The sequence below is a fragment of the Eublepharis macularius genome, chromosome 15, assembly GCF_028583425.1.
Source record: "Eublepharis macularius isolate TG4126 chromosome 15, MPM_Emac_v1.0, whole genome shotgun sequence".
Lineage (NCBI taxonomy): Eukaryota > Metazoa > Chordata > Lepidosauria > Squamata > Eublepharidae > Eublepharis > Eublepharis macularius.
Window position 1 is genome coordinate 29,614,145 of NC_072804.1, and position 11,408 is coordinate 29,625,552.

At 43.8% G+C, this 11,408-nt stretch overlaps 1 protein-coding gene across 1 annotated transcript; it reads right to left on the reverse strand.

Moving 5' to 3' along the window:
• Nucleotides 1-657: 657 nt before the first annotated feature.
• PDIK1L (PDLIM1 interacting kinase 1 like) lies at nt 658-10,973 on the reverse strand. Its single transcript, XM_054998666.1, has 3 exons — nt 10,885-10,973; nt 6,458-6,759; nt 658-4,172 (listed from the first exon to the last, which is right to left on the reverse strand). Exons 2-3 carry the CDS (start codon nt 6,740-6,742, stop codon nt 3,432-3,434), a joined length of 1,026 nt encoding a protein of 341 aa, XP_054854641.1. The 5' UTR covers nt 6,743-6,759; nt 10,885-10,973; the 3' UTR covers nt 658-3,431.
• Between the last annotated feature and the right edge of the window lie 435 nt (nt 10,974-11,408).

Below are 11,408 nucleotides of genomic sequence, written 5' to 3' on the forward strand. Positions count from 1 at the left end.
AGATCTATCTGGTTCTTTGAATTTTCAGTTTTCATGTTTAAAAAAGTAAGTCTCTAGCCCCTTCACAATTGCAAAGATACGCCTATAACTGCAAGGGAAGGGGTTAGGAACTTACTTTTTTTAATGAAAGGTTGTAATGCCTATTGTTACATTAGTATATCAGCATAACAATATTCTAGTGCTGATTTTTTAAAAACATTAATAGCTCCACTGTAGGGACAGACAAAGGAAATGATGGCTGTAGAAACAGGGTGAGGGAAAATTGCTGCCATGTGAGCTAGAAAATCCTAACTTTCCCACCCACACTGTAGCCATCCAAGCTTTTCTGCAATCTTTCCCAAAGCTTTGAAGTTAAGTAGCTTTGAAAAAGATCGGAGAAAAGCCCAGGAAAGCCCTGGTGCTGTGCTGCACAAAGGTAACGTGATGCTGTGGAGAAGCTGGGGGGGAAAAACCCACTTCCCAAGAGCATTGAACTCAGGGCAGATAAACTGTGCAGAGGCCAGTTATAGTTCACAAAAACAGATACATTAATATTCAGACATTCAGCACAACACAACTAAAAAAGAGCAATCTTCTTTAAACTCAAATATTTCTTTTTAATTCAGACTTTATTTTTTAGAAGTCATGAACTCAATAAATTACACAATAATTTCCCTTCCCCTTTATAAATTCTTCACAAAATAGAGTTTACAATTTATAAGGAAAAAAGCTATGAAAGGTTGTTTTCTTTCTGAAGTGCTGATGAATATCTCAACTTTTGTGTCACGCTGGTGCATTGTTTTTGTAGCTGCTACAATAATTTCGATTTCAGAAATGTTACAAGATCCCAAAGCAACACAAGCAACAAACAACAACAGGAGAAAAAACCCCACACACAGACCTCAGGGACAAATATTCAATGGATAAATAAGGGAACAATCAAGTTAGCAGTCGAGGCTGGGGGGGAGGGGCTAAGCACCATCAGGGGAGGGGTCCTGGAGGCCTCCCCAACATTTTCAAAACAGGAGGAACCAGTGCAGCACTTTGGGCATTAATGGTTTTACTCTGCAATATACATTTGCTCTATCAACAGTTCCTGCACTGAATTTAAGAAGCACATGCAATAATAAAGCCAAATTATGGATCTGCTGAGGGCTTGCAAGTGCCAAGTTGAAGTGCACAGTAAACAGACTAGTTCAGACACACCCAGAGCAAATTCCTGCTTTCTCCCAGTCATCATTGGCCAAGTTCCTATATTTTTGTATGACCCGAATCTTTAAGAAAACATTCAGTTAATGGATGGCAGGTTAACTACTAACACAAAAGGTCCATGGGAGTGCCTTCCTACTTGCAACACAGCCTCTTCTCTAAAGGCACAGGTGGTAAAGACGTGTTTATGGCCTCTGTACACTGTAACTGAACAGAAGTTAAGCTAAGGATAGACATTAATGAATCACAGCCTTAATAGCATTGTTGAGGGGAAAAACAGGTATGTTGATTTAAACAGTTGAAATTCAGTCCAAGCATGTCTTTGCAACATCTCAGGTCAACAATGAGACATTTCCTGAAATATATTCTTAGGCAAGATTTTCAACCCCTGAGGGTTTCAAGGAAACAGTTAAGATCAAAAACTTTCATTTTGAGCAAACGGATATGTACCAGTATATTTTGATCGAAGGAAATAATTTTAAAGGCATCTTGCTTAAAGGGTACTTAATCTGCATTTACTTGTTTTATTCTTCGGGTTCAAGCCATGCTGGAGAAGGAATAACAAAGTATAACTAGATCGAGTGTATCTGAAGAGGAAAACACACACACAAGGGGAAAAGATCAGTTTCGCTCTCTAGTCTGTAGTCTGTAATCCCAATACCAAACTCTGAAGCTATTGTCAACTCTGATAATAAGTAGTTTCCAATCACAGAATGAATAAAAATTCTACGCCACATGCCCATGCAAGCTCCCCATCTAGTCATGAAGCAGTTTTTATCCCTGTTTTATCAAGCCCTGTGCTAAAAAAAAAAAAATACCACCAAAATGTGCAGAAAAGCAGAAGCCCTGCTTATCCTGCATGTGGAAAGCAGAGTGTAACACAGCTTGGGGGTAGGACAGAGAACAGGTCACTAAATACTTCAAAGTAAGGTGCAGGAGAGGGAATGCTTCATCCTATGCGTAAGTACCCCACACAGAGAGCAGTGGGTAGCCGAGTAACCAAAGCAGCATGGTGTTTGTGCCTTGTACTGGCCTCTTGTGGAACTGCTCTGCACCTTGCTCTCTGCACACAAGCAAGATGATGCCAAGCATTCTGTTTCTACCACTCAACAATTTGAAAAAGGAAAAAAAAAACACATCAGGGCAAAAAACTGAGTGCTATTACTTGATGCAGAGAAACAACCCTCAAGATTGCCACATTTTCTAATGGGGGCGGGGGAATAGCTAAATACACTAAATGCCTTAATAAAAGCCACCACTGACAATCTAGTGGAAGGCATTCTGCTAAAAGGAGAGCAGTAGCAAATGAGATTAGCATCTATACCAGGAGCAAGAAACAACATACGGGAAATTTTTGTAACGGCAAGGATTTCAGTGGATTCCAGAAGGCAACTCTTTTTCCTCATGATTTAGATTTTCAAAACTAAAATAAATTAAAATTTATCCTGAAGTCAAACTGATGTTGAATATTATGTCAAAGGATAGGCTTGCACAGAAGCTGTGGCCTAACTAATAACCTGTTCTCTTAGGAAAATGAAGGTGTGCTTAATGACTTAACCAAGGCGCTGGCCATGACTGCTGGAATGTGCTGTCAGATTACCTGTGGAAACGTTTGAAACAAAGAAATTGAATTAGAGGCTCCCTTTATAACTGCAGTTACGTTCTGCATCATCACATTTTTCCTTCAAGAAAAAAAGTAGAGAGAATGCTTATGTTTTATGGAATTTATGGATGAGCCACAGTCAGCCAAATCTATATTAGATAATATAAATAATGGGCATATTTTCTCCACATGGAAAGGGGGGGACACACTCACATTGACATAAATATATACACATTTTTACTCTACAAAGTCCAATGATTTGCATTACCAGCATGCAAATCGCTTCTTCCATGGGTGTTCCAAATTCTATAAGAAATTGGAATGTCTGAAATACTCCTTAATGGATTCCTAGAAAGCAATCTCCTAATCTCCAGCAATTTCCTGGCCAAGTAGATACTATTACATCTTGGAAATATCCAAATTGGGAATATACACATATGGGTAAAGAATAAAAAATAGCCACTTTGAGCTTAGTTTACCACCATCCCCCCCCCCCACCAAAAACCCCAACAGAAATGCAATGGATAATACACTGAGCCTTGACACCTTGAATTTAGGTTGGTCTGGATTTTTTTCCCCACAAAATGTTGCACCATTGTTACAAATCAAACTCTGTCAAGAGGTCAAAGTACTCCAGAGGTCACGTATCCCAACTGCTGTCTTTAAAAGCAATTTTGACTAACCGAAGTTCCAATTCAAAAGCATCTGGGCGGTCTTGTGGATTAGCAGCGAGCATTTCCTTAATCAGCTGTTTCATACGAGCATTCATAGTCTTTTTCTTTACAGGAATGAGCAGTTCCATTTTCGGATTTTCAAGCAACGCCTCTCCAACAGGCACAATCTCGGTCCCTTGCTTCACATAACTCCCCAACAATTCTTTCTTTGTTTCTGTGTCTATGAAAGTAATCCTTTCCAACATTGCCCAGATTATAATCCCCAAGGCAAAGATGTCTGCTTTGGCAGTGTAGTGACCTTCCCAAACTTCAGGGGCCATGTAGAAGTCTGTTCCACAAGCTGTAGAAAGGAAACATTTATTTACGTTCACAGGCTCTTCGGGGTTTTGTCCTGAAGCTGAACAGACCTTACTTAGCCCAAAATCTGCTACTTTCAAGGTGGGTTCCAAGTCACTGGCATCCATCCTGCTTTGAGAGATCAAGATGTTGTCAGGTTTGAGGTCACGGTGAATGATCTGGTTTTTGTGCAGGAAAGCCAGGGCACTGCTGAGTTGAAGCATAAAGCTGGTATTGGTCTTGCGGCTGGGCTTTCGGGACAGGAGGTATTCATTCATATCACCTCCGTCACAGAAATCCATCACAAACCAAAGGTAGTAGGCGCTTCTGGGATCAAAGGCAATTTCACCTTTCAAGGAGGTCTCTACAAGCTATAATATGAGAAGACATTTCATATAACTGTTTAACAAGCATGATTCAAGAAAGAAATTTTACTAAGGAGAATGAGAGTTCTGTACTTTTAACGGACTTTTAAAAAATACTATTGTGTTCTTTCTTCTAATTTTCCTCTTAAGAGTATGGCCAGCGGTAATTTCAAAAAGGGCACAGGCAGCAGGCACTTGTAGCAATAAGTACATCTCACCTATTCAGCCAGCACCTTTCATGAAAGTACAGGCTCAGACATCACATCAAACCAGAGTTTGCGCTAACCATAACTTAAGCCATCACTTCATATGCTAAACATACAAACCAGGATTCAGACCTACTTATGAGTTTTCATTTTCCATCTGCTCTGAGGCCCCCTGTCTATGGTATGGTGAACTCTGGAGGCCAAGCAAGGCTTGCCAATTCAGGTAGAACACCCACTGCACACCAAGTTTTGATTTCCTACCCAAATGCAAACTATGCCATATTTCAGACACAACCAACTAGTTTGCTCATAATGCAGAAGCTTAATTCAGACATCACATGGTTAAAGAAACTTAACTATAATTTTGAATGATGTTTGAAGTGGCCAACTGATCAAATTCAGATATAACAATAAACCTATTATGATGTCTGTTATTATGTGAATATGCCTGGAGGACACTTCCCTCTACCTTCTTGTGCAGCAGTCTAAGTATTTCTGCCACAATCCACAGTTCATTATCATGTCCAAGCAACAGACTATGGTTTGCTCACTTCCCTATAAATCATGATCCCAACCTAAGAGCTTGCCAAGAGGGTTTTAAGAAAGATGTGTGTCCAATCACAAAGACGGTGCCTTTCTGCTGTCCCCCTTCTCTCCAAAGGCCTCAGCAGTGACATGAGGGAGTTGGAGACAGAAGTAGTTCCCAACCTTTTTGGCGTGGTGACCCAGAAGTCCAAATTTACTTCATATGGTGACCACCCAGGGCTGGCACAAGAAATTGAGAAGGTGCTGGGGTGGCAGTGGTGGGTTGAGGAGACGCAGGAAGATGGAAAATGTTGGTAAAGAGATGGGCAGCAAATGGCTCAGCGCAGAACATCCCTCACAGCAAGTAGAGGGCAGTGAAGTACTGCAGGGGGCTGGACAAGAAGTTGGGATGCTGAAGGAGCAGCACTAAGACAGCCTACATTCACACACACCTCCTTCTCTCCTCTCACTTTCCCTTGCACTGTAACAGCTCCCATCAACTCTCCAGCCTTCCTCCCCTTCTTCCACCTAGTATTGTAAAATTGCTAGTTACCAGACAGCTTCCCCACACCCTCATTATTGTCACAAAGGGCTAGGTGAGAATGTGAGAAGCTGGTAAGGAAGAAGATGAGAGAAAGAGAAGAAGCAAAGGGCAGGAGCCGCCATTAAGAAGGGCTGGCCTGCAACCCACTTTCAGAGGCTTTGCGATTCTATTTTGGGTCCCAATTGACAGGTTGGGAAACACTGGGAGAGAGCACAGCTAATAGGTTGCCAAGGTTTCCTTTTTCCTTTACTAATGAAGTTATATTTAATGGAACTGTGCAAAATATTGTCTCCATCTATATGGCTGAATGCTGTCAGAATGCCTGAACAAAACAACCAAAATGCATACCTACAGAAAGATAGGAGCACTTGCTTTTGCTCTCGAAATTCTCCATTGATGAGTGAAATGGAGATCGCTGAACACCAATCGTTAATGTCATTTATATAAACTCTAAATTGTATGTCAAATTACATCAGAAAGGGTTATATGCATCTTTTCAAGAAATGATTCTGCAAATACCCCTCCATACAACGCCACTGATATTAGCGTCATGCCAAATTGATGTTTTGCAATACTGCAGTGGCACAACAGTTGGTAATCCCCATTCTAAGCACACATTCAATAGTGTAAGAAGATCTAATAATTCTGAGCAGCAGCAGAAGTTTCAACAGTGACTTCCTATACCTAGTTCCTCATTTAAGCACATATAAGGTTTATAATAATAATAACTGAAAACGAGATATTTACAAAGAGCTACTTGTGCCTGCCAAGATGACTCTGCTGAGATCAGACATCAATGCTACAAAAGCTTTGCACATATTCCATTAAGTTTTAAACTCTTAGCTGTGTGACTTGTGTTTAGCCTACAAAAATGGCTATACCTGTAGAATATGAAGCCAGTTAATTCTCTTTAAAACCTAGTGCTAGGTATCATGCACCCTGTCAGTCTCCTCTTCCCCTGTTCTATAACTAAACAGCTTTCTAACCTCTCTTCCATTACCTGCAGCCTCCTTTACCTGTAAATAAAGTGAGGAGCTGGATCCATGGGACATCTTCTGTACCATGCCGTCTTTTTGCAAGATGCATTCCTCCAGGTGGATAACGTTTGGGTGTTGGCTTTTGATGCTGCTAAGCGCCCAAAACTCACGAAGGGCTAGCTCTACATTCTCTGGAGCATGGCACCGAATCTTTTTCACCGCAACACGCGCCGAGGTTTTCCTCACCACTGCTTCATAGACCACACCATAGCTGCCACGGCCAACCTCCCGTATTAGATCGTATTTTGGCTGGCTACTCACCATCTTCAAGGTCAAGGTGTCTAGGGAAAAAAGAATACAAAACACTAAGAAACTTGTAATTGATTTGCATCCTGTCAAAAATAAAAGTCTCATCACTGGTACCAACAGCCAGTGTTGCATAGTGGTTAGCCTAGGATCGGAGGCCTAGATTCAAATCTCCACTCTGCCATGGAAACTCGCTGGGTGATCTTTGACTAGTCACACAGTCTCAGCCTAACCTATCTCACAGGGTTGTTGTGAAAAAAATGGAGGAGAGGAGAACAATGTAAGCTGCTTTGGTCCCCAACGGGGAGAAAGGTGGGGGAATAAATAGAGTAAATAAATGAATAAATAAAATACTGTAGTATTTGATTTATTCATTTACTTACTCCATAAATAAAATACTGTAGCGTTTTATTTATATAAAACAATTTTATGCAGTTTTTCCACCTAAAAAAGGTCCCCAAGGCAGGAAACATCAAAACATTTTAAAAGCATTTCAAATAAGGTATGTATAAAATATTTAAACAATTCAATAAAACAAATATACAAACACAACCAGGGAGAATTACCAGGGTACGGCAAACAAAACAAAAAAGTCTTCACCCACTGTCAAAAGACTATGATACAGGGAGACATACTAATCTCCCTAGGGAGGGAGTTCCAAAGTTTCGGTGTCACGAATGAGAAGGTTACCACCTGTCTAACCTCAGATGGCAGATGCACCCAAAGCGAGGCTTCCAAAGATGACCAGAATGGACAGGTAGATTCATATGGGAGAAGGTGATCCTTCAGGTATGCTGGCCCCAAGCCATACAAGGCTTTAAAGGTTTAATACCAGCACCTTGAATTGAGCCTGGAAGCAAACTGGGAGCCAGTGTAAATGGAACAAGACTGCAGTGATATGGTTCCTACAACTCACTCCAATCGACTAGCTTCTGGACAACCCTCAAGGACAGCACCACATAGAACACACCGCAGTAATCTAATCTAGATGTTATCAGGGCATGCACCACAGTGGCAAGATCTTTCACGTCCAAGAGGGGTGGTGGCTGGCTCACCTAGATGAAGCTGGTGGACCATCGCTGCCACCTATTTATCCAACAGGAGGCCCTAGTTCAGTAACACCCCTAAGCTACAAACATGCTCCTTTGGGGAGAGCAACCCCATTGAGTGCTGGAGAAATACCAATTCCTAGGTTAAACTCCCCTCCCCAGTAGCATTTCCATTTTGTCAAGATTTAAGTTTCAGCTAGTTACCCTTCATCCATCCCAAAACTGCCTCCAGGCACCTGTTCAAGATTTCCCACTGCCTCTGTGAGATCTCCTGGAAGTGTGAGACAGAGCTGAGTGTCATCCACATATTGGTGGTAACTAGGGGTTTTTTCTGGGAAAAGAGGCGGCAGAATTCTCAAGAGGGAAATGAAGAGGAAACACGAGTTTCTTTCAAATAATATTATTTTCAAGCACCATCGCCGAGTATTTTCAAGAGGTGCCGGAACTCCGTTCCACTGCGTTCCCCCTGAAAAAAAGCCCTGATGGTAACTCAGCCCAAAGCTCTAGACGACTTCTCCCAATGACTTTACATGGATGTTGAAAAGCATAGGGGACAAGATAAACCTCACAGGACCAAACAGGGCAGAGGCCAAGGGGCAGAGCAACAGTCCCCAGCACAAGATGGGTAGCCGTGTTAGTCTATCAGTAGCAGCAGAAAAGAGCAAGAGTCCAATAACACCTATAAGACTAACAAAAAGCTAATACACTACCACAAATGTTGTTTGTCTAATAGGTGTTATTGGACTCTTGCTCTAGTCCCCAGCACTACACTCTGAAACCTACCTGAAATCCCAGCTGAAAAATATCTCCCAACCCCAAAACGTGTCCCAAAGGATAACCTGATCAATAGTATCAAAAGTTGCTGAGAGGTCCAGTAGAATTAACAGGGCGCATTCCCCTGTCCATCTCCCAGTGCAGGTCATCAACTAGGGCAAACAAGGCTGTTGAGTCCCATGACCAGGTCTGAAACCAGACTGGAACAGATCCAAACATGCTTCTACCATTGTGTAAATTCACCTCTACACCCATTTAACATTGGTGTGCAATGCTGTATCTAGTAATGGTGGCTATTGCCCATACATTTATACAAACTCAGTTGTACACATCCAAATGGCCCATAGTTATACAAAGCTTACAATAAAAAGTTAGAGGAAAACTATATACAACAAGTGGCATATTATATATCCCATACAGCAGTGGGCTTCCATCTTTCCAGCTTCAACCCCGGGGTAGTGGCATGGGACCCATGAAGTTGCAAGCACAGGATAGGCAAGTCATGTGACATCACAGCCATGCAGCATCACAGTCATATGACAGGAAGAAAGTTTCAGGTGGTTAGCCATGTTAGTCTGCAATAGTAGAACAAAATCCTTATTGACAAAGTGAGCGTTGTCTTATGAAGACTCACAGCCTGGAAAAAATGTGTCGACCTTTAAGGGTGCTACTGGATTCAAATTTTGTTCTATGATAAGAAGAGGAGGAGCAAGAGTTATAATCTCACTGGCGTCAGGCTTGGGCAAGCTGAGGATCAAGAAGGGTGATGTACTGAAGAACAAGCCATTGCAGGTACGTATAGATATATTTCTCCCCACAAAAGCTCTTGCCTTCTCTCTCCTACTACCCAGCACCTCTCCACCCTACTAGTCCCTCAATTGCTGCCCCACTCCTACCAGTTCTTTACCCATGCTAACAACACAGAACTCACCCACCCCAAGATCAGCTTTTTTGATGAGAGGCAGCTTTACACTGCATACATGTACACAGAGAACTGGAGGCCTGGTTGGTAGACAGTGACTGTGTCAAGTGTGTGTGTGGGGGGGGGGGGAGCACGTGTTTTTGAGGTCCTATGAAAATATGTACACTGAAGCAAACGTTTTCCAGAAAGCTTCTGTATGGGACACTAAAGGCAATAATCCATTAAGAGATGTGGGTCAGTTCCAGCAGTTTAGAGTAGTGAACTAGGATCAGGGAGACCCCAGGTTCGAATTCCCACTGTGTCATGAGAGATGACTGGGTGAGCTTGGGCCAGTCACACACTCTCAGCCTAACCTACCTCACAGGGTTGTTGTGAAGAATAAATGGAGAAGAGGAGAATGATATACGCTGTTCGGATCCCCACTAGGGGAAAAGACAGGAAATAAAGGAAGTAAATAAATAAAGAACAGGAACTTGGTCTGCTGAAAGTCCTGAGAATACCTGATACTGCAACAGTGCTGAAGCTATCAGCCTTCCGTAAACATAAGACCTTTGGGTGTCCCTATACAACATCAGACGATATACAGTATGTCATACCTGTTCCATCAGGAGGCCAGTTGTCTCTTGCAAAAGTCGTAAGGTACGCAAAGCTGTCAACAATGCCCCCCTCCATAGCAAATTAGGACTGCAGTCTCATACACATGCATGCACACACTCCTACCTGGCAGCTATCCCTAATGAGCACAGTGGGATTTACATCTGAGTAAACATGCACAGGCCTGAACTGCCATTCTGCCACTCCACTATCTTTCCCTGGTCAAAGCTGGTCTGAATGGCACGAACACGTGTTTTGCAACACACAAGCATCACGTCACATTAGCATATATTTATGGAACCAGGATCAACTCTGGGCGTTGCTGATAAGGTTTCCTAGGAAAGTTTTTTTAAAAAAAGAGAAAGAAAACAACTCTCTTGTGCCTGATCCGTAGGCAAAGCTCCTGCAGGACGCCCATCTCAATTTGCAACATCATGAACGGCCCTGCGCCTTCAGCGGGCAGGTCAGAGAAAGACAGCCCTCAAGCCGTCCCAGCGCACGGTCAGGGGCCAAACCTGGGTTTGCCGAGGCATCACGTGGGAACCCCCGTACACGCGCGAGCGACGGCCGAGACGGACCACGCGCGAGCGTTCTACCAAGTATCGGAGCCAAGGCCAGGCCTGGCCTCCTCGAGGACGAGCGGCCCAACCCCAGGCCTCTCGCTACAGCTCTTTCCTCAGGCAGGCCCGGCCAGGCAGCCGTCCCGTTTCCCCGCCGACCTGTCAGAGAGGCACCTTCGGGCCCCGCTCAAGCTCCGCGCGCCAGGCCTCGGCCGAACCGCGGGCGTCCCTGCTCCTGATATTATCCGAATCCCGTTTTACCTCAGAGTCGCCGCCGCTGCGCTCTCTCCGCCCGGCCGCCATTATCGGGCTCCCTTCCCCCCGCGGCCTCCTCGCCCGGTGCGCCGCCGACACACCCCCTTCCTAGGCCGCTGGCGCGCACGCGCAACCGCCAGCCCTTTGACAGGCAGGCGCGCGCGCCCCGAGCCCGCTCCTCCCCCCCGCCCCACCTGATTGGCTCCCTCGCGCAAGGCAGCGGGCGTTCCCATTGGCTGCCGCCGGGGTGAGTCTCCTCCTCCTCTCGGTTGGCATGGGGCGGAGGTGCGCACGCTCGTTTTTGCAAGCAAGAGCGAATTCTCTAGGAGCGCTTCGCGGGGAAAGAGCTTGTAGCGAGTGGCGGAAGTTGCTAGGCTTTAATTATGATTTTTAAAAAACAAATTATTATTTTTGTGGGGGGTTTTCTTTCCCTTGTTGAGTTTCTTGTTTGTTTGTTTTTTTATGCGGGATGGCAATGATTAATGTAATCTTATATTTAGAATTTCTTGCGGCTTTTCTTTTGCGAAGAT

Coding starts and splice junctions, on each gene's coding strand:
- PDIK1L (XM_054998666.1), bottom strand. CDS start 6,742: ATGGTGAGTAGCCAGCCAAAATACGATCTAATACGGGAGGTTGGCCGT. Junction 4,173..6,457: donor GCTCCTCACTTTATTTACAG/GTAAAGGAGGCT, acceptor CTCATATTATAG/CTTGTAGAGACCTCCTTGAA.